Source organism: Gossypium hirsutum, chromosome D06, assembly GCF_007990345.1.
Source record: "Gossypium hirsutum isolate 1008001.06 chromosome D06, Gossypium_hirsutum_v2.1, whole genome shotgun sequence".
In the NCBI taxonomy this organism is placed as follows: Eukaryota; Viridiplantae; Streptophyta; class Magnoliopsida; order Malvales; family Malvaceae; genus Gossypium; species Gossypium hirsutum.
The window spans coordinates 64,779,049-64,803,245 of record NC_053442.1 but is presented as its reverse complement, the minus strand read 5'-3'; the positions used below and the strand labels follow the sequence as shown (position 1 = coordinate 64,803,245).

Below are 24,197 nucleotides of genomic sequence, written 5' to 3'. Positions count from 1 at the left end.
TATAAATATTTTATTATTTTATGGATGATTCAATTGATATTTTTTATTTTTATTTGTGGGTTAAATGGGTGGCTGTGATGCAATGCATTCAAAAGAACAAGGATTAAAGGCTTTGAATTTAGTAAGACCTTCTTTGTCCCCCTTGATTTTGGATTAGGTCATGTTTATACTTATTAAGAAAATAATGGGTAGTTTTCATGAGTTGGATTTAATTATTATTTAATAAAAAGCCAATTATTATTTAATTATTATCTAATGACAACAATTTGAGCCCTTTAGTAAAATTTAAGTGGGACTTAAATTGACTTTTATCTTAATGAAATTGATTGGATCGGAGGTTAGATGGAATGCTAATTTGATAAAAGGTTTTAAATTAGTTAAACCGTGAATCGGTATGGGTTGAGCTAAAAGACTTGGTTGAATTGAGTTTTAATATACCTTTTTTATTTTATGATTTTTTTTAATGTTTCATTTAATTGAACTATCTAAACGGGTTGGACCAACGAACCTATAGGACTGTCCTCAAAGCTGGGAGACAAAACCTTATACTGGGATAATACTTTCGATTGTTGAGGGTGATGCTAACTTATTAACAAATGACACTTTGAAGACTTCTCTAAAAAAAAATTATCCTCCTCAACAACGTAAAATAGTTATTAAAATAATTATTTTCCGTGAAATAAATATTAAATATAGTTAGTAAATAACAAAAAAAAATAGCATTTGGTTTAATTTGTTTCTAATCTAAAATGGAGTGATTAAGGATTTAAAACTCATTATTTGCAAATATATATACTTTTAAAAAAAATTAGTTTTTTTTTACCAATTTAATATAAATTTTTACTGGTCAAATCGGGTTTTGATTATTTCAATTTTCATATAATTATTATATTTATCCCTCAAAAAATTGTTGATTTAGTCGATTTTGATTTGGTTGATTCGATTTAAAAAAAAAACCATGCATTTACAAAGAAGATTTGTTTGGATAAAAAGAATCATAAGAAGATAGTGATAGATCATAAACAAGGATTGTAAAATATTTGAAAAAATAAATGGAAATGAAAAACGTGGTAAATGAATTTGGACAAATATTAAAAAAATTTTAGTTGGGATGTCATAGTTTCATAAAGACGAAGGAAGGGGATCAAACCAAACATATCTTTATGTTTTTTTTGTCCTATTCCAAACAAAACCCATATCCTAGAATGCAAATTTCAAGGCTGCGAAAAAAAAATGTTTTATTTTTTATATTTTCAAATTCGATTCGAGATAAAAATTAGATTATTTAATTATTTATTTAATAAAATACACGTTTGGTTTTTATGATTAATTTGAATCGAGAATTTTCAATATTAATTAAAAAATAAATCAATATTGAACATGTGGCACTGTAAGAGATTACTTGATAAGTATCTATGGACAGTACTTTATCTCACATCGTCCGATTGATCACTAAGGAATCAATTATCTTTGCATCTCACCTTTCACCAAGCCACCTGCTTTTAATAAGAACACTCCTATCTTTAAGTGGGATCATTGAAGCTTAATGATCTTGTACAAACTCAACAAGGAGAATGTCAGCGCAATATCATATTTGACGACAGCTTGCGTAGAGTGACCTTACTACTAGGCCAACCTCACAATCACCATATCTGGGGTCTATCGGTGATGTGGCATTACTGGATAAGAGACCTTTATCTTATATATACTCCGAGGAACGATAAAGAAATGATCTTTTCCCCCATCAGAAACCCTAAGCAATATCCTTAGCATTATGCCTTCCTTGTCTTCACCGTCTCCTCTACTTCACTCCCTTACTTTTTTGACACTTTACTTGTTTAAGTGAACCGACCTCCTTAGCACTACCACCTTATCCTCTTTGTCTCTCCCCTTATTGAATACTCATATCAACACTAACTAATAAACCTGTTTAAGAGTTGTGCAACCCGTCTAAAGTCGAAGGCTCATCTGATATTCAAGAGGGCTTGGGTTCTTTAAGAAAAATATTAAGTCCAAAATAATGAGCTTGGACTTTTAGCAAAATTTGAGATTCATACGTCTGGTTAGACCGAATTTAAACAATTATATATAAATTTAATTGTCTAATCTAACCCGACATGTCTCATGAAAACCTCTACTAAATAATGTGTTTGCTAAATTAAATAGTAAAATACTGGAATTTGTTTTTTTTTCTTTATTTTTTGGGCTATCTTTTGGGTGGAAATGGCAGTTTTTCAAAATGAATGGGTCATTTTATAAGGTATGGACTTTGGGGGTTACAAATTTAAACTGTAAGTCAATTATCCATGGTAATGCTATTATTTTAAGCATTATTTTTATTTAAAAAATACCCATGTACGATTCACATTTGACACATATGAACATATATTCCTCCAAATATATGAACAATATTGAATATACCTGTATCAAACACATACTTATGCCCTTACACTTGTTCCAACTTTTATATACTTATATTAATGTGTGTCGGATATAAGTATATGTCCAACACGTGGATGTCAACTTATGTCTGCAACCCTATTTGCAAAGTGAAGCTAGCACACGTCGGGGCGGATCGAATGAACGTCGAGAATGAAGAGTGGCCAAATTATCTATCAACATAACATCTCCTTTCTTCCAAGGGATGGGAACACATTCATCTTCAAGGATTTTCAAGCAATCGTAGATGATATCGGCTGGTAACGGTTGGCCATCCCCGAATGTGACGGCTTTCACTGGGTCGTTTCTTGAGTCTTCCCACCCCGTATATGCTGCAACCATGCTGTTGAACCAGATTTTGCGTTGCCTTGATTTGTCGTACTTAATGGCTGGTATTGGTCCCATTACTGTTTTCACTCCATTGCTAAGCCATTCTAGCTTCATTCCTAGCATTGCAGCCCTGCGACAAGTTTTGTAATTAATAATTGGGTTAATTGCACCATACGGTCCTAGAACTATGGCCCGGCATTTTAAATTGGGTTAATCGGTCTATACATCCCTAAACTATGGGTTAAAATTGGGTCTGAATTGGTCCCACTTAAAAAGTTTAAAATTGGGTTAATTACACCATAAGTCCATAAACTATGACCCAAATATTATTCTGGTTCCGAACTTCAAAATGTCCTAAATTCTAATTGAGTCTTGAAAAATCAGTATCATATCAATCAAATTCTTCTGTTAAGTCTACAATTCCAACTCAGATATAATGCAAAGCATGTTTAAAACAAATTGATCAAATTTCATTCACGTGTATACTGACTGCATTAACAACTTTATTCTCATTTAAGTCAATAATTGGGTTAATTACAAAATTAAGTCCTTAAACCCTGCACCAAAAATCAATAAGTCATTAACATGGATTAACTTAAAAAAGAAGTAATATAATTTTTTTCTGAAAATCAAATTTCAAAATTGGGTCAATAATTGGGTTGATTACACCTCATGTCCTTAAACTATGATCTAAATTCTAAATTGATCTCAAACTTAAAAAAATGTTCTGAATTCTAATTGAGTACTTATCAGTACATGTCAATTAAGTCCTTTCATTAGTCTACACGTCAACTCGAGTGCTAAATGCCACCTCAGATCTAACGCAAAGCATGTTTAAAACACATTAATCAAAATTTAAATATGTATACACCTACTGCATGGACAACTTGAATATGATATATATATATATTAGCATGTTATATCAAAAGATTCAAAACTATACTGCATTGTATTTAAAATATAATCCATGCGTTTTAAATATGTTTTTATATCAATCTGATTTAGTAGCATTTACCGTCTAAGCTTATGGTTAGGCTGATGGAAGGATTTGATTGAACTAAATCAAAATCGAAGCTACTTCATTGAGTCGATAATGATGAAATCACTGACCTTTCCTCGGCCACTGCCTTGTTGGACGTCAAGAATGTTGATTTCCAGCCACGACCAATGGGAGATGAAGGATCATCATCTTCCCCTAATACCCTCGTATACAACAATCCATGCGCCTCCAATCGATCAACAAATTCTGGGTAATTCTCTTTCATTTTCTCATACACAATGTGGCTTAGAACTATGGGGGTTTCTCCCCCACTGCCTGGTTCAACTTCACAAAAGAAGAACAACTTTGATGGAAATTCAGGAACCTGCAATCACATAAGACCAAAAACATCGCAAATAATTGAAGAATATACGGGAGAAACTAGGTGGTTCATGGGCATGAAGGAGAATAATGATGGGGAAAGAAGTCATCAAGCACAATATCGCCTGACAAAACATCAACAGATGCAGTACACTGAACTCAACAGAGGCACCCAACCAGGTATTGATTCGGAATGAAATTTCTAACTTGGATGTGCAAGTACTGAGTAATTTAAAGACCATGATTGAGGGTCCTATTAAACCATAATGGAAGCACACTCAGGATGAAAATTCTTGGTTAGATCAGCATATTTTCAGGTACTTAATAGTATACAACCAAAGGGCACTAGCACACACAGCTCCAACGTCCCAAAGAAAATATGGCAATTTCTATGGTCATTCAAGTTACCATACAAGGTGATCATTTTTCTTTGGAAAATTCTTAACGGGGCTCTACCTCTACCTAGCAAAACTGAGATTCAAAAGAGAACACATTCCATACGTACTGAGTGCACATTCTGTCAAATGGACGCAAAACATCTGCTCTGGAGATGCAATTTTGCTAGAGCAGTGTGGCTTGGTTCATTGTATGAGATTCGCACCAGGGAGCTCAACATAAGTTCGATTAAGGAATGGATTAATGGAACTGGCACTAGTAGGTAAAGATTTTACGGCAAATGAGCTTATAGGTTTTGCGATTATACTATGGAAAATCTGGGTGCACAGGAACAAAGTTTTTTACAAAGGAGCCAATCCAAATCCTTTCAAAGTTGTCAAGGAAGCAGATGAATATATTAAACAGATCAAGAAAGCAAAAGCTGGTTGGGGTAACACCAAAGCAAAAGATAGAGTTAGAGAAATAATTAGGGTAAGGTCAATGACCTTCAACACATATCAGATGGAAGAACAGGGTCAACATTCGAAGGAAGAATTCGGCACGGAAATGGAGCAGCACTAGTAATGTCCTCAAAGCAGGCATTTCCTCATGCATATTTAAAATGAAAGACAAACTGATTGGTAGCATCCTTGGAAAAAAGCACTACTCAATCCATTGGACACTCAAACCATTATTGGACGACATCCATATACTAAGATAGCAGATGCAAAGTGTACTGTGAGCCAAAGGGAATGATGACACGCTAGTTTAAGGAGAGCTAAATACACTCTATTGCACGAATGGTTTAATGACATTATAAAAATAGGACCAAATTAAATTTAAAATTTCAGAATTGTTGCGCGGAAGCGTGTGAAAGAGTAAAATTATTGTACTAAAAAATCACACTAAGTTCAATTCCCAGGAAAGAGAGGTAGATCACGAGGATCGCTTAAGTACCAGGTTTTTCCTAGCCAGAATATCCCTCTATCGTAATTTAATAGCACAATAAATCACTACAATCACACTCGCAGAATATGCAAAATAATTTTAACGAGGTTCAGCAAATTTTGCCTACGTCATCGGGCATTACCAAATTTATTTCACTCCAAAATACAAGTGAAAATTTACAAATAAGGAGAGAGAATAATGCCTTAAGTAGAGAATGACATATGTGGAATGTTAAAATGAGAAATAGTTAGACCTATTTATAGTTGAAGCTCAAGGATAAACTTGTAAAGTTCCTATACAATTAGGGACCAAAATTGCAATTATCCCAAGCCAACTTTCAACCCAAAAATCTGTGCCTTAAATGCTTACATTTTCGGTGCCAATTGTTTGACACCAATATCTTTGACTTTTCAAAGATGGATGGCTGTCAAAAATCTCCACCTTGAAGATTTGATTAGGATAATCTTATCTCCACACAATTCTTTTTGCCTTTGATAACAATACTTGATAGTGCCTTCTTCAACTATTAAACTTGTAGAATATTGATCAAGTTCAAACATTGTTTGAACTTGATTGTTGTTACCACATTGGTCATCATATCTGCAGGATTATCTGCAGTCTTAATCTTCTAAAGACGAATTTTCCCCTCATCAATAATTTCCCGCACAAAATGGAATCGTACGTCGATATGCTTTGTACGTGCATGATAGACTTGATTCTTTGCTAAATGAATAGCACTTTGACTATCACAATACACATTAATATACTCCTGAACCAATCCCAAGGTTTTAACCATACCTTGTAACAAAATAGCTTCCTTTACAGCCTCTGTTACAGCCATGTATTCGGCTTCTGTGGTTGACAACACAACTGTAGACTGCAGTGTAGACTTCTAACTTATTGGTCATCTAGCAAGTGTAAACACATAACCGGTGGTTGATCTTCGTTTGTTCAAATCACCGGCATAATCAAAATCAACGTACCCAATAACACCTTTACCAAGTGTAGTATCCTGCTTGAACAGTAATCCAACATTCACGGTCTTCAAAATATACCGTAGAATCCATTTCACAGCTTGCCAATGTCCTTTTCCAGGATTATGCATATACCTGCTCACTATACTAACAGCTTGTGAAATGTCGGGTCTTGTACACACCATTGCATACATCAAGCTACCCACTGCATTAGAATACGGAACTTGTAACATGTATTCTTGTTCCGTATTCGTCAAATGAGATAGTTGTGTGAAAGCTTGAAATGAGAAGCCAACGGGGTACTTACAGGTTTTGTCTGCTCGTTCATGCCAAACTGCTGTAGTACTTTATTCAAATACTGCTTTTGAGATGAGCTAACTCTGCCATGAGCTCTATCTCTACATATTTTTATGCCAAGAATCTTCTTAGCTTCACCTAGATCTTTCATCTCAAACTCGAGATTGAGTTGAGTCTTCAATCTCTCAATCTCAACTTTGCTCTTAGATGCTATCAGCATATCATTAACATATAAGAGCAAGCATATGAAAGTTCCTACTTGTAGCTTCTGAAAATACACTCAATGATCAAATTTACTTCTCGTGTACCTTTGCCCTTTTATGAACTGATCAAATCGCTTGTACCACTGCCTCGGAGATTATTTCAATCCATAAAGCGACTTCGTCAGTTTGCAAACTCAATTTTCTTTATCAGCAACCTTGAATCCATCAGGCTGAGTCATATAGATTTTCTCTTCCAAATGACCGTGTAAAAAGGCTGTCTTCACATCAAGCTGAACTAGTTCAAGGTCATATTGCGCAACCAAGGCTAGCAAAATCTAAATAGACGAATGCTTCACAACTAGAGAAAACACTTCATTGTAGTCTATTCCTTCTTTCTGAGCGTAACCCTTTGCTACCAATCTAGCCTTGTATCGAATTTCATTTTTACCAGGAAATCCTTCCTTCTTTGCATATACCCATTTACATTCAATTGCCTTCTTTCCCTTGGGCAGTGTCACCAACGCCCAAGTCCTATTTTTATGAAGAGACTGCATTTCTTCATTCATAGCTTGCTTCCATTTTACACCATCAGGGTGACTTATTGCTTCTGTGTAAGTAGAAGGAATCTCTCTTCTTGTTGCTGTAGAAGTTCTTGGGTCGAAACTTCTTCACCGTTTGTTCCTTCAATATTAGTTGGATCATCATTAACCTTTTCAAGCTCCACCTGCTGCAAAGTACTACTGGTTTTGTCATCCTTTTGTGAATCCTTGTAATTTATCATGGTTGATTCATCAAAAGTGACATCTCTACTGAAAACAATCTTCCTTGTATCAGGACACCAGAGACGGTATCCTTTTACTCCACCAGTTATACCCATGAATAATGCTTTTTTTGCTATTTGCTCTAACTTAGATTCTTTTACATGACAATATGCAGTGGAACCAAAAACATGTAAAGAATCATAATCAGTACCAAGTTTACCAGTCCACATCTCCATAGGAGTTTTACCATTTATTGCAGCTGATAGCAACCGGTTAATTAGATGGCACGCACATATAACTGCCTCAGCCCAAAATTTCTTGCCCAACCCAGCATTGGACAACATACATCGTACTTTCTCCAGTATAGTCCGATTCATACGTTCTGCCACCTCATTCTGCTGTGGCGTATCTCGAACAGTGAAGTGTCGCACAATGCCCTCATTTTGACATACTTGTAGAAATGGATCATTTTTGTACTCAGTACTATTATCTGATCGAAGTCGTTTGACCTTTCGACCAGTCTGAGTCTCCACCATCTTCTTCCATTTCAGAAATGCATCCAAAACTTCACTTTTTCTTTTCATTAGATACACCCATACTTTTCTTGAATAATCATTAACAAAAGTAACAAAATAGTGCATACCTCCCAAAGAAGCCACTTTGGTAGGTCCCCACACGTCACTGTGAGCGTAGTCCAGAATTATTTTCGTATTGTGAATTACTAAACCAAAATTTACCCTCGTCTGCTTGCCCAGAACACAATGTTCACAGAATTCCAATTTGCAAGAATTTGCACCTTTCAACAAGTCTTACTTCGCCAAATTTTGCAAAGCTTTTTCACTAGCATGTCCTAATCGCATATGCCATAACCTGGTAGCCTCTGAATTTGCATATTTCGTAGAAACCGTTGATGTTGATCCAATAACTGTACTTTCATTTAGATAGTACAAGTTATTTCTTCTAGTGCCTTTCATCACCGTCAATACCCCAGCTACTACCTTTAATAATTCATCTCTCAAAGTGACTGTAAGCCCTTTAGATTTTAGGGCCCCTAATGAGATGAAATTTTTCTTCAAGCTAGGTACATAGCAAACATCTGTCAAGACTTGGATTGAGCAGTTGTGATTTTTCAATTTGATTGTACCTACTCCCATTATCTTACAAGCACTGTCATTACCTATAAAAACAACTCCACCTTCTAGTTCTTCAAGACTAGAAAACCAGTCCTTATTAGGACACATATGATAAGTACATCTCGAATCCAAGATCCACTCATCCGTATAACATGTCATTACCATGCCAATCAAGCTAAAGTCTGACTCCTCATCATGCTCCGCTACACATACATCAAAAATAGCTTTGCCCTTTTCTAACTTAGGACAATTTTTTTTCCAATGCCCTTTCTCACGACAAAAAGCACATTCATCTTTGGCGGGTCTCCCTTCGGACTTACTCCTTCTACCAGGTTTGTTACTGTGTGAACGACCTCTTACTGTTAAGACTTCTGCAATTGTATCTCTGTGATCTCTTTTATCTTTATTTCGAGTCTCAGATCTATACAACGCACTACAGACTGCATCAAATGTGATCGTTTCTTTCCCATGAAGCAATGTAGTGGTCAGATGATCATATTCATCAGGAAGAGAATTCAACAACAATAATGTCTTGTCTTAATCTTCAAATTTCTCATCCAAATTTAGCAAGTCTGTTAAAACTTTATTGAATGAGTTCACATGGTCATTCATCCATATACCGGGTGCATACGTAAATCGATAAAGTTTATTTTTCATATAAAGCCTATTTTCAAGACTTTTCATTAGAAACTTTTCTTCCAATGTATCTCACAACTTCTTCGCTGATGTCTCCCTCATGACACAGTACTTCTGCTCTTTGGCCAAACATAGCGAATTGTACCACACGCCTGTCTATTGATCTTGGCCCACTCCTTGTCATCCATCTTGTCAGATTTTTCTTCAAGGGCTATATCTAGCTCTTGCTGATATAAGACATCCAGGATCTCACATTGCCACATACCAAAATTATTGGTATCATGAAATTTCTCTACTTCAAATTTTGCATTGGTCACGGTAGTCTTTGTTGATGACGACACCTCTGTCATTTTTCTCCTCAATCCCAACTACTGTATACGTGAATACCGTCAACGTGAATAGTATCGTGGATGAACAATACCGTATACGTAAATAGTATCATAAACGGTCGTATTCTCTAAGTACGAATCTAGCTCTGATACCAATTGTTGCGCGGAAGCGTGTAAAAGAGTAAAATTATTGTACTAAAAAATCACACTGAGTTCAATTCCCAGGAAAGAGAGGTAGATCACGAGGATCGCTTAAGTACCAGGTCTTTCCTAGCCAGAATATCCCTCTATCGTAATTTAATAACACAATAAATCACTACAATCACACTCGCAAAATATGCAAAATAAACAACACAAGAATTTTAACGAGGTTCAGCAAATTTTGCCTACATCCTCGGGCACTACCAAATTTATTTCACTCCAAAATACAAGTGAAAATTTACAAATAAGGAGAGAGAATAATGCCTTAAGTAGAGAATGGCATATGTAGGATGTTAAAATGAGAAATAGTTAAGCCTATTTATAGTTGAAGCTCAATGATCAACTTGCAAAGTTCCTATACAATTAGGGACCAAAATTGTAATTATCACAAGCTAAATTTCAACCCAAAAATCTGTGCCTTAAATGCTTAGATTTTTGGGCAGCCATCTATCTTTAAAAAGTAAAAAATATTGGTGTCAAACAATTGACACCTAAAATCTAAACATTTAAGGCACAGATTTTTGGGTTGAAATTTGGCTTGTGATAATTACAATTTTGGTCCCTAATTGTATAGGAACTTTGCAAGTTGATCCTTGAGCTTCAACTATAAATAGGCCTAACTATTTCTCATTTTATGTAACAGCCCAATTTTCAGTAGTGTCAGAACAGTGATTTGAGATCACTAAATTCGATGAGAAAGTTAGAAAAATTTATTAATTAATAATTATAAGTTAAGCGTGATTTTAGAAATATTTTTGAATTAGTGAATTTTGTGATTTAAAATAAATTATTAGGTAAATTGGGTCGAAAATGAGGTATCGAGACCTCGATATTATAAAATGAGCCGTAAATATTTTTATAAATATTTACGGAGTGTCATTACGGTAGTATTAAAGTTTCGTTAAGAAATTTTAATGTTCCGATAGTTAATTGATTAAAAAGGATTAAATTGCAACAGGGGTAAAAGTTTAATTATAGATTAAAGAAAAGTTAAAAGGGCTAAATAAGTAAATATGCCAAGTCCCATAAATGAGGCTGCATATGCATGATAAAATCTGAGATTTTTTTCAAAGTATATTATTATTTTATTATATTGTAAATTATATTAATTATATTATATTATTATATTTCAAATAAATAAAATTGTTGACAAATGCATGGTGTATATGATGACATGTGGAAAAATGAAATACATACATATTAGTAATGATTACATATTTACTTATTATTTAAGTAAGTAATATTATATTGTTATTTTATTGTTATTATATTAAACTAATTAAATAAAAGAAATAAAAGATAGAAAAAGAGAAATGGAAACAGAATAGGCAAACGAAAACAAGGGCGAAAGGAAAGAAAAAGAAAAAGGGAAGGAAAGGAAGAAAATTTGGGATTTCAAGATTCCAAACTCAATTGGTAAGTTAAATTAAGTCTTTTTCTTATAATTTTTGAGTTTTTGGTATCCTAGAACAAAGTATTATTGGATTTATTTTGAAATTTGGGAAGTTATTATATTTCTAGACATTGATTATGTTGAATAAATGAAAGAATTAGGGGTTAAATTGATTAAATTTCAAGTTAGAAGTTAGTAATAAAAGGTTGATTTGTAAAATAAATTATAGGCTTTGAATTAATAGAGACTAAATTGAGAGAATTTCGAAATTAGGGATTTATGGTGAAAATGAAGAGTTAAAGTGAGTTTAGAGTAAGAATTAAGAGAGAATATGGAGTTAGATTGGGAAAATAAAATTAGTATTGATAAGGGATTAAATTAGAATTTAGGTAAAGTTTAGGTATAAATGGAAATATTTTAATAAAATTGTGTAATAATGATTTTTAATTGTTTAATTACGAAGCTAATGTCGTGCAAGAGTCATTGTCTGAGAAAAGAAAGGAGAAGGTGAACAAGGAGTGACTCGAGAAAATTTACGGTTAGTATTACCATAATTCAAATTTAATTATTAATTGTTAAAATTTAAAATTAATATACATGATAAGCAAATTGAGGTAAGAATCATGATTGAATTAAATGAAAAATACGTATTGGTATTGAATTTATCAATAGTAATTATTGTTGAATTTTGAATAATATGTTTAGTAAATAAAAATAAGGTAAATATCAATATTAAATTAAATGATATTGAATTGTATGTGAATTGAATGAAATTAAAATGAAGTATGAATATGTATGAGCATTTGATGGTATACTGATTGGAAGGTGAAAGATGTATTGAATTAAATTGTGATTAAATTGGAATTGAAAGTATGGGAAAGTGATTGAATTGAAATATGATTCGAATACCCTATTAACTTGTCGGGCTAGATTGGATACAAATGGCATGCCATAGGATTTGTGATGTGATGAGGAGATTTGTAGCTCGGCCGAGAAGTTATTATATGCTTCGGTTTATCCGAAGAGGCATTTAATGCCTTATTGGTGTGTTTGGGAGAATATGATATATTGGTGTGTTATGGAGGATTTATATTTATTTCGGGTGTGTTTTGGTTGGATATTCTGGTGTGTTTGGGTGGAATCCGCGTATCTGTCAGAGTTCGAGTCAAGTTAATAGGGGCAAATGAAATAAATTACTGATAAAATTAATCTCGAATGATATAGTATATATGAAAAGTGAAATTTGAAATAAAGAAATAAGAATGATATTTATATATATAATTAATTGAAAATATTAAAAGATTGAATTGTTTATTAATAGTGATAATTATAATGAAATGTATGAACCATAGGTTCAAGAAATAGATAATGATATAGTTCATGAAGTGGTTTTGGTAGTATGAGATGATGTAAAAATCTAAGTGAAGAAAAGCAAATTAAAATAGCTACTGTTGAGAAATGAGAAGTGAAAATAAAATGATTTGAAATAGTGAAATAATATGTGAATTTAATTGAATAAAAGTTATTGAAATTTATTTATGGATTTAATGAATAAATTGTGTGTTAAAATATTATAAGTGTAAATTGATGATCAATGAACGAATCGAATTAAAACATAGTTATTATTATTATTGTTGTTGAAACAAGTTGGTTTTTATGTATTAAATGTTTATTGAAGATTAATGGTATAAATTGAATTAAGAATAGTGTATGAGTTAATTTGAATACAATTTTATAAAATTAGTTATTATAATTGTTGTTGAAAAATCCAATAGAATTTAGATAGTAAAATAAGGTATGAATACAATTAAATATAAGATTGAAACATTGCTTATCGTTATTAATGATCAAGTTGAATTAAAGTATGAGATAATTAATGAATAACTGTAGACATAAATTTAAATGTATATAATTTATCGATTAATGTTATTAATTTGAATTATGGTAATACCACTGAGTATTCCTATACTCAGCGTACGGTTGTCTCCGTGCGCAGGTTAGTAGAAAGTCAGTGTCCGGTCCAGCATCCAGAGCAATCCCGACCTCAGAGAAATTTTAGTGATGTACCTTTGTTTTGATAATGTGGCATGTACCTAGGTGATGTATAGGTTAAGTATAAAAGTTTTATTATTACGGTTGTAGAATGATGTTTAAATTGGTTATAAGTATGAAATGGAATTAATATGACATATTTGATACAAGTATGCGATATCTGTTATTTAATTGTGAACTAGTTATAAGTTATCTGATATATCCGGTAATGCTCCGTAATCTTGTTCCGGTGACGGTTTAGGGTTAACATTTTAACATCCCACATTTGCCATTCTCTACTTAAGGCAATTATTCTCTCTCCTTATTTGTAAACTTTCACTTGTATTTTGGAGTGAAATATATTTGGTAGTGCCCGAGGATGTAGGCAAAATTTGCTGAACCTCGTTAAAATTCTAATGTTCTTTATTGTTTATTTTGCATATTTTGCGAGTGCGATTGTAGTGATTTATTGTACTATTAAATTACGATAGAGGGATATTCTGGCTAGGAACGACCTGATACTTAAGTGATCCTCATGATCCACTTCTCTTTCTTGGGAATTGAACTTATTGTGATTTTTTAGTACAATAATTTTACTCTTTTACACACTTCCGCGCAACAATTTGTATCAGAGCTAGATTCGTACTTAGAGAATACGACCGTTTACGATACTATTTACGTATACGGTATTGTTCATCTACGGCACTATTCACGTTGATGGTATTCACGTATACAATAGTTGGGATTGAGGAGAAAAATGGCAGAGGTGTCGTCATCAACAAAGACTACCGTGACCAATGCAAAATTTGAAGTAGAAAAATTTCATGGTACCAATAATTTTGGTATGTGGCAATGTGAGATCCTGGATGTCTTATGTCAGCAAGAGCTGGATATAGCCCTTGAAGAAAAATCTGACAAGATGGATGACAATAAGTGGGCTAAGATCAATAGACAGGCGTGTGGTACAATCCGCCATGTTTGGCCAAAGAGCAGAAGTACTCTGTCATGATGGAGACATCAGCGAAGAAGTTGCGGGATACACTAGAAGAAAAGTTTCTAACAAAAAGTCTTGAAAATAGGCTTTATATGAAAAATAAACTTTATCGATTTATGTATGCACCCGGTATGTCGATGAATGACCATGTGAACTCATTCAATAAAATTTTAGCAGACTTGTTAAATTTGGATGAGAAATTTAAAGATGAAGACAATGCATTATTGTTGTTGTATTCTCTTCCTGATGAATATGATCATCTTACCACCACATTGCTTCATGGGAAGGATACGATCACATTTGATGCAGTCTGTATTGCATTGTATAGATCTGAGACTCGAAAGAAAAATAAAAGAGATCACAGAGATACAACTATAGAAGTCTTAACAGTAAGAGGTCGTTCACACAGCAACAAACCTGGTAGAAGGGGTAAGTCCAAAGGGAGACTCGCCAAAGATGAATGTGATTTTTGTCGTGAGAAAGGGCATTGGAAAAATAATTGTCCTAAGTTACAAAAGGGCAAGGCTATTTCTGATGCATGTGTAGCGGAGCATGATAAGGAGTCAGACTTTAGCTTAGTTGGCATGTCAATGACATGTCATACGGATGAGTGGATCTTGGATTCGAGATGTACTTATCATATGTGTTCTAATAAGGACTGGTTTTCTAGTCTTGAAGAACTAGAAGGTGGAGTTGTTTTTATGGATAATGACAGTGCTTGTAAGATAATGAGAGTAGGTACAATCAAATTGAAAAATCACAACGGCTCAATCCAAGTCTTGACAGATGTTTGCTATGTACCTAGCTTGAAGAAAAATCTCATCTCATTAGGGGCCCTAGGATCTAAAAGGCTCACAGTCACTTTGAAAGATGGATTATTAAAGGTAGTAGCTGGGGTATTGACGGTGATGAAAGGCACTAGAAGAAATAACTTGTACTATCTAAATGGAAGTACAATTATTGGATTAACATCAACGGTTTCTGCGAAATATGCAAATTCAGAGGCTACCAGGTTATGGCATATGCGATTAGGACATGTTGGTGAAAAAGCTTTGCAAATTTTGGCGAAGCAAGGCTTGTTGAAAGGTGTAAATTCTTGCAAATTGAAATTTTGTGAACATCGTGTTCTGGGCAAGCAAACGAGGGTAAAATTTGGTTAAGTAATTCACAATACGAAAGGAATTCTGGACTACGTTCACAGTGACGTGTGGGGACCTACCAAAGTGGCTTCTTTGGGAGGTATGTACTATTTTGTTACTTTTATTGATGATTATTCAAGAAAAGTATGAGTGTATCTAATGAAAAGAAAAAGTAAAATTTTGGATGCATTTATAAAATGGAAGAAGATGGTGGAAACTCAGACTGGTCGAAAGGTCAAACGACTTCGATCAGATAATGATACTGAGTACAAAAATGACCCATTTGTACAAGTATGTCAAGATGAGGGTATTGTGTGACGCTTCACTGTTCGAGATACACCACAGCAGAATGGGGTGACAGAACCTATGAATCGGACTATACTGGAGAAAGTTCGATGTATGTTGTCAAATGTTAGGTTGGGCAAGGAATTTTAGGCAAGAAGATAGATTCCTATGCACTTCCAATTGCAGATGATGATGTTCCTTCTACTTACACAGAAGCAATAAGTAACCCTGATGGTGTAAAATGGAAGCAAGCTGTGAATGAAGAAATGCAGTCTCTTCATAAAAATAGGACTTGGGAGTTGGTGACACTGCCCAAGGAAAAGAAGGCAATTGGATGCAAATGGGTATATACAAAGAAGGAAAGATTTCCTGGTAAAAATAAAATTTGATACAAGGCTAGATTGGTAGCAAAGGGTTACACTCAGAAAGAAGGAATAGACTACAATGAAGTATTTTCTCCAGTTGTGAAGCATTCGTCTATTCGGATTTTGCTAGCCTTGGTTGCGCAATATGACCTTGAACTAGTTCAGCTTGATGTGAAGACAGCCTTTTTACACGGTGATTTGGAAGAGAAAATCTATATGACTCAGCCTGATGGATTCAAGGTTGCTGATAAAGAAAATTGAGTTTGCAAACTGACGAAGTCGTTTTATGGATTGAAACAATCTCCGAGGCAGTGGTATAAGCGATTTGATCAGTTCATGAAAGGGTAAATGTACATGAAAAGTAAATTTGATTATTGCGTGTATTTTCAGAAGCTACAAGTAGGAACTTTCATATACTTGCTCTTTTATGTTGATAATATGCTGATAGCATCTGAGGGCAAAGTTGAGATTGAGAGATTGAAGACTCAACTCAATCTCGAGTTTGAGATAAAAGATCTAGGTGAAGCTAAGAAGATTATTGGCATGGAAATATGTAGAGATAAAGCTCATGGCAGAGTTAGCTTGTCTCAGAAGCAGTATTTGAAGAAAGTACTACAGCAGTTTGGCATGAACGAGCAGAAAAAACCTGTAAGTACATCGTTGGCTTCTTATTTCAAGCTTTCTGCACAATTATCTCCTTCGACGAATACGGAACAAGAATATATGTTACAAGTTCCATATTCTAATGTAGTGGGTAGCTTGATGTATGCAATGGTATGTACAAGACCCGACATTTCACAGGCAGTTAGTATAGTGAGCAGGAACATGCATAATCTTGGAAAAGGACATTGGCAAGCTGTGAAATGGATTCTACGGTATATTTTGAAGACCGTGAATGTTGGAAGCAGGATGCTACACTTGGTAAAGGTGTTATTAGGTACGTTGATTTTGATTATGCCGGTGATTTGGACAAACGAAGATCAACCACCGGTTATGTGTTTACACTTGCTGGATGACAAATAAGTTAGAAGTCTACACTGCAGTCTACAGTTGTGTTGTCAACCACAGAAGCCGAATACATGACTGTAACAGAGGCTGTAAAGGAAGTTATTTGGTTACAATGTATGGTTAAAACATTGGGATTGGTTCAGGAGCATATTAATGTGTACTGTGATAGTCAAAGTGCTATTCATTTAGCAAATAATCAAATCTATCATGCACGTACAAAGCATATCGACGTACGATTCCATTTTGTGCGGAAAATTATTGATGAGGGAAAAATTCGTCTTCAGAAGATTAAGACTACAGATAATCCCGCAGATATGATAACCAAGGTGGTAACAACAATCAAGTTCGAACATTGTTTGAACTTGATCAATATCCTGCAAGTTTAACAGTTGAATAATGCACTATCAAGTATTATTATCAAAGGCAGAAAAAATTGTGTGAAGATAAGATTATCCTAATCAAATATTCAAGGTGCAGATTATTGGCAGCGATCCATCTTTGAAAAGTCAAAGATATTAGTGTCAAACAATTGGCACCGAAAATCTAAGCATTTAAGGCACAAATTTTTGGGTTGAAATTTGGCTTGGGATAATTGCAATTTTGTTCCCTAATTGTATAGGAACTTTGCAAGTTGATCATTGAGCTTCAACTATAAATAGGCCTAATTATTTCTCATTTTAACATCCCACATTTGCCATTCTCTACTTAAGGCAATTGTTATCTCTCGTTGTAAACTTTCACTTGTATTTTGGAGTTAAATATATTTGGTAGTGCCCGAGGACGTAGAAAAATTTTGCTGAACCTCGTTAAAATTCTAGTGTTATTTATTGTTTATTTTGCATATTTTGCGAGTGTGATTGTAGTTATTTATTGTGCTATTAAATTACGATATAGGGATATTCTGGCTAGGAAAGACCTGGTACTTAAGTGATCCTCGTGATCTACCTCTCTTTCTTGGGAATTGAATTTAGTGTGATTTTTTAGTATTATAATTTTACTCTTTTACATGCTTCCGCTCAACAGAATCATACGTCGATATGCTTTGTACGTGCATGATAGAGGACTAAAACCATAATTATACCTATGTATTAAATTTTCACATAAATATAAATTGGATAATGTATAAAAAAAGAACATACTAATTCAAAACCGTTCAATCATGAATTCATAATTTAGTCAAATTTGAGTAAATTACCTGAGCCATCTCATGATGAAAAGGAATCTTTTGATCAGGCGGCGATTCATTTGCAGTAAAAACACGACCGACGACGTTAGTCCGAGGAGCTGCCCCGCCGACGTAAGGCAACTCTTCGAAGCCGAAAGCCTCGACGACGTCGTTGAAATCTTTGGCCGTTTTCACTGGGAATCCCCTGAAGAGCAAAGCTCCGGATTTGAGCAACAAAGAATCGAGAAAAGGTTTATGAGATTTGATGGCTTCGGTGAAAACGGAAAGTGAAGAAGGGCTCGATTTAGGGTTCGGCGATAGAATCGAAGGGAAAGTGAAGGAACCGTAGTGTTTTTGGTGATTGGGAAGTTGAGTTTCGATGAAGTACTCGGCTTGGGCTGCCATTGTTAAAAGCTTTGCGAGGTTTTAGTAACTTCTGTGTGTTAAACTATGCGGTTTATCTTTAGAAAAAAGGTGGGAACGTAGATCACGCGCCGAATGTGGTTGTGGTTTTGGTTTTGTACACTATAGAAGGTTATTTGGATTTGTTTTGCGACTAGGTTCAACGCAGAGGTGGTGATATCTTGGATATTTCTTTGAAGTTCGAATTCGGTTGAATTTGAAAAATGAATTTTTTTTGTCCGAACTTAGTATAGTTTTAAAAAGATAAAACTCGACCCATTTCACCCATATTTAATTTTTTTAAATTAAATTTTATTTAAAAATAAATTTATAAAAATATATAATACACTAAACATACTAAAATGAAAGTCTTTTAACACATTAAAAGTACATTAAAAAAATTTATTTTAATAAACACCACCATAAATATAATAAATATTTTATTGTATTATATATAAATTTTAAAATTTTATATTTTGGGTTTGGTTATTTAGTTGGATAAATTTTTTAAAATTGTATTAGGTTAGTGATTTAATATAAGTATAAATATATATATAATAATTATTTAATATATATAATTAATATAATAATTTTATAATATAATATAGTTGGGCTGAGTCGGGTTACAGCAATATCACTTGAAATTTTTATAAAATATCATAAAATTTTATTTATAATTTTTTTGTATTTTTTAAATTTATAGGTGATAATGTAGTACAATCTTAGAGTACCACATAGGGTGTAAATGACACATTGGTGATTGCAAGCTACTTGAGTTCGACTCAAAAAAATTCGAACTCGATTTAGTAATTACTGCTCGAGCTTAAACTATTGATCGAGCCGAATTCGAGCTTAGTAATACTTGACTCGAACAACCCACGAACCTTATTGAGCTTTTCATATTTTTACATTATTGCCCTTAATATATATTATTAGCACTAAGCTTAATTATGGACCCGAGCTCGAGTAGTTCAATTATATCTCAAGCCGAGCTCAAGCTTAAAAATAAATATTCGATTGAGCTCAAGCTCCAAATTTCGAGTGGAGCTCGAACTTGACAATATTCGAGCTCAGCTTAGCTCGATTACACCCTTAATGACATATCATCACACCTTAATGAAAAATCCAAGTTCAAGATCAAATTAGAAAAAAAAATTAAATTTTAAAACTAATGTAGAAAAAAAACCAGTGACCAAGTCAAAAAAAATTATCAAGTTTAAGGATTAAAATATTATTTTATCCTCTTTTTCTCGCCAATTAAAATTTAATTTAGTTGTTATTATTATTGTTATAACATGTTAAAAAGACATGAATTCTAATGCATTAAACTGTTAATATTCTCCGCAAGAGATTATTTTATAAAAGAAAAAAATTCCTTCCACTTCATTATTTTTTGTTTTCTCTTTAATTAATTTTTTGTGTTAGATAAATTTCTTTGATATTTTTTATAAAAAAGTGCTGAATTACTCTTTTCTCCTAAAATATGAGTTGTTTTAATAATTTTGTACTTAACTTGATAATCACCAATGTATGGTTGGAAGCTACCAAAATTTGATTAAATATATGGATAAATTACATCCAAGGTCACCAAATTATTAGTAAGTTTATGATTTGATCACTCAACTTCAAAAGGTTACAAAATGTTCATTGAACTAGAAATTTTTTATTCAAATCACTGAACTATTAGAAAGCTTTTATTTAAGTCACTAGTTATTAAGTTTTCTTTTAAAAAGTTTGACTAGCAAGCTCCAAGCGATGACTCAATGATTGATATAATGGACCAGTACTCATCGACGAGTAGAAGAGCATACATTATATCTAAGTTGATTTGGCAATCAATGTTTTAGATCAAAGAAGAAAGCTGTTTAGATTTTGGCTTGCAGGTTCAAAACATTCAAAGTTGTTTTATGAAAATAAATTGAACTATAAAAGAGAAGTGGAAAGAAAGCTTTCAATTAATATAGGCGATGCAAACAAAGAAGACCATACAAGAGTGATTTTAATAACCTAGTGACTTAAATGAAAACTTTCAACTAATTTAGTGATCGTTTCGTAACCTTTGGAAATTAAGTAACCAAACTATAAATTTACTAATAGTTAATGACCTTAAGTGTAGTTTATCCTAAATATATTTGGTTAGGGTTTCTCTTGTGTTTAGTTGCTAAGAGAAAAAAACACATGCAGCTAAGCGAAAACAAGCACATTTTGATACTACATATATTTACCAAAGGGTTCCTGTCCGCCACCTACACACTTGAGTCCTTCAAAAGACTTTAATGGTTAAATTTTGTCACAAGTTCCTCTATTCTTTGAAAATTTTAAATTTATCCCTTGTATTTTTATTTTCAAGAATTTAATCTTTTTAATTTTAAAAATTTTGATAAATATAAGGACTTATAGTATATTTTAACCAACTTTAATCTAGGGCACCACCTTCTTTAGCAAATTTGGTATTATTTGAAATTATTAAGCATGTCTAAAGTTGTAGAAATTCAAAAGGATTAAATCACTATTTAGGGTTTGAATTTGACAACTATTCCTATATTAGGTCCTAAACTTGACAATTGTTCTTATATTAGGGCTGAACTAAGCAACTATTCCGACATAGGCTTGAACCATTTTTTTGTCCAAGTCGACCCCTAAACTTCACAATTATTTCCATATTGAGGCCTGAACTTGACAATTATTCTCACATTGGAGCTTAGACGATTTTTTACTTAAACCCCAATATGAAAATAATTACCAAATTCAGAGCTTAAAAAATAATTTAACCCAATTCAAAAACTTATTCCGAACACTATTAAAAGTAACATTCAATCTTATTTTATTGACATATGTAAAGTTGACATTCTTGATTTTTTTTAATTAACAAAATTAGTCAAATTTGAAAATATATTTATAAATGTTGGAAATCTCTAAGTTGCATGTGTTAATTAATTCCATGATGTATTAATTTAATCCAAATTTATTTCCATCTTCTTAATTTTGTTTTCTATACTTTCATAATTTATTATTATAAATTTAATCTTTGGTATAGAGAATTTTTTAAAATTACAAATATCATTATCATCACATATTTTTATTTATTAATGAATAATTATTTTATACAAGGTTGATATGTGTCTAGTTTTTTTTTTATCTTTATTAATATTAAATCCTTTACAAAGTTTGATGTCAAAAGGTTAAAGTTTTAATGGAGCACCAATTTAGTGGAAATGACGAAAATATCTTTATTTTATAAAGTAAATTATATTACTTTAAGAGAGTATTTTTGTCATTTTATTTCATTTATATAGAAAATAGTAAAATATCCATAAAAATTAATGGGGTAAATCACAAAAATAATCACTTTTGTTTACATTAAATTACATTTTAGTCACTTATGTTTGAAATGTTACGTTTTAGTCACTTATGTTATCATTTTGTTAAGAAGTGATCACTCTACCGTTAAACTTTGTTACCTCCCTAACGACAGTCCTACGTGGCAGTCCAAATGCAATCATTTTGTATGTCTAGTTGTTGGGATGAAAATAGGTTTTTAATTAAATAAATTTAATTTGGACTGCCACGTAGGACATCCAAGTTGGCATTTAAAACCCATTTGAACTGCCACGTAGGACCGCCGTTAGGGAGGTAACGGAGCTTAACGGTAGGGTGACGACTTCGTAACAAAATGATAACATAAGTGACTAAAACATAACATTTCAAACCTAAGTGACTAAAAATGTAATTTGAGTCAAACAAAAATGACTATTTTTATAGTTTACCCAAATTAAAATATACACATATAATAAGATTTGAACCCGAGTATCATGGATGCCCTTGTATTCAGAGTTAGATTGTATTTTCTCCATTTATTAAAAAATGGACAAAATAGTCCCTATACGTTAGATCAAAGAATAAACTGGTTATTTTGTTAAAAACTACGTCCATTTTTACTATTAAAAATTGGTCACAGTAGGTCAGTATAAAATACATATGACACACCATGTGTAACTATATAGTTATTTTATCAACCAAGCCAATTTTTAACGATAAAAATAGACGAAATTTTTAACAAAAATAACCAATTTGTTATTTAATCTAATGTACATAAATTAATTTACCATTTTTTCTAAATAAAAGAAAAAATATAATTTGACTTTTAAGCCTGCATAAATATGTAATAAAAAATTATCTCCAAATTACATAGGGTGATAAATCATTGATATACATGTTATATGTAAATTAAGAAAACTAGGTCACATCATTTGATGAATCAAGTACTTGTTCAACTTTTGGAAAACCTTAAAATTTATAATATTTCATTATTTAATTTTAAAGAATATTTCATAATCTTAGTTCTATATTAATATAGTAACAATCAAGACATCATTTCACCTTTTACTTTGTCAATGCAACTTCTTTTTAATTACAATCAAAATTCAAAATTCAAAACCCAACAAAAAGTGTAAATAAAAATTATATAAATTGGCAGTCTTTTCTTTTTCCTGCTACAAAATATAGTCTAAATATAATTATTTAAAACCCTCAAAAAATATATTATTATTTTAAAATCTTGACTAAGACATTTTAATTACCTATTTAACCGGTTTAACTGCTACATCGTATTAAAAAATATTAAATATTAAATATAATGAATATTTAATAAAATGATATAATTTCTAATATAAATTTAAATATTAAAAATCCCTTTTAAATTATGCCTATTTTTACACTTAAATAAATGAAGGTTTTCTTTTAATTAAAAAATATTTAAATTATTAATTTTGTTTTATTTTATAAAAAAATTTATACATCATTCAATAAACACATACAACCTTGCATGATTTTTATTGTTTGATATCATATTTCGGAATGAAGTTATATAAAATAAATAGTATAAATACCATTTTAAACAAAAAAAAAAGTTTAAGTAAGAAAAATAATATAATTTAAAAGTCAATTTTATATTTTAATCCTTTTAAGATCCGACAAACAACATAGTATCTTAGAAAAAGCATGTTAGAGAAATATTTAGTCTATGAATTTAGTAACTTTTTTTTATCTCCGCTCGTAAAGTTTTTGATCAATATTAAATTTGGAATATGGTAACTTTTCTTAATTTGGTCATTGAAATTGGATTCTGTTAAGGTATAATGATGTCACATTTCGATATTGTGTCACATCGTTACTTGAAATTTTTTTATAATTTCTTTTTAATTTCTAATAAAAATTTAAAAAACTTTGTGTTATATATTTTAGATTTTCTATTAACTTTTAAGTGATGAACAATGTTGTTTAAATCAGATCGGATTAGATGATTTGATTAGGAATCAGTTGGGGTATCAATCCGAAAAAGGGGTTTGAAACAAACTGGTAGAACTGGATAGTTGAACCAGAATTTATTGAAATTTTTATTATATTTTTGAAATTTTAATAATTTAAAA

At 32.2% G+C, this 24,197-nt stretch overlaps 1 protein-coding gene across 1 annotated transcript; it reads right to left on the bottom strand.

The window, feature by feature from the left end:
* Positions 1–2,318: 2,318 nt before the first annotated feature.
* Positions 2,319–18,998, bottom strand: LOC107937241 (clavaminate synthase-like protein At3g21360). The gene is made up of 3 exons (XM_016870092.2): positions 18,397–18,998; positions 3,880–4,133; positions 2,319–2,899 (listed from the first exon to the last, which is right to left on the bottom strand). The coding sequence occupies exons 1-3, from the start codon at positions 18,769–18,771 to the stop codon at positions 2,539–2,541; spliced, it is 990 nt and encodes a 329-aa protein (XP_016725581.1). The 5' UTR covers positions 18,772–18,998; the 3' UTR covers positions 2,319–2,538.
* Positions 18,999–24,197: the final 5,199 nt, after the last annotated feature.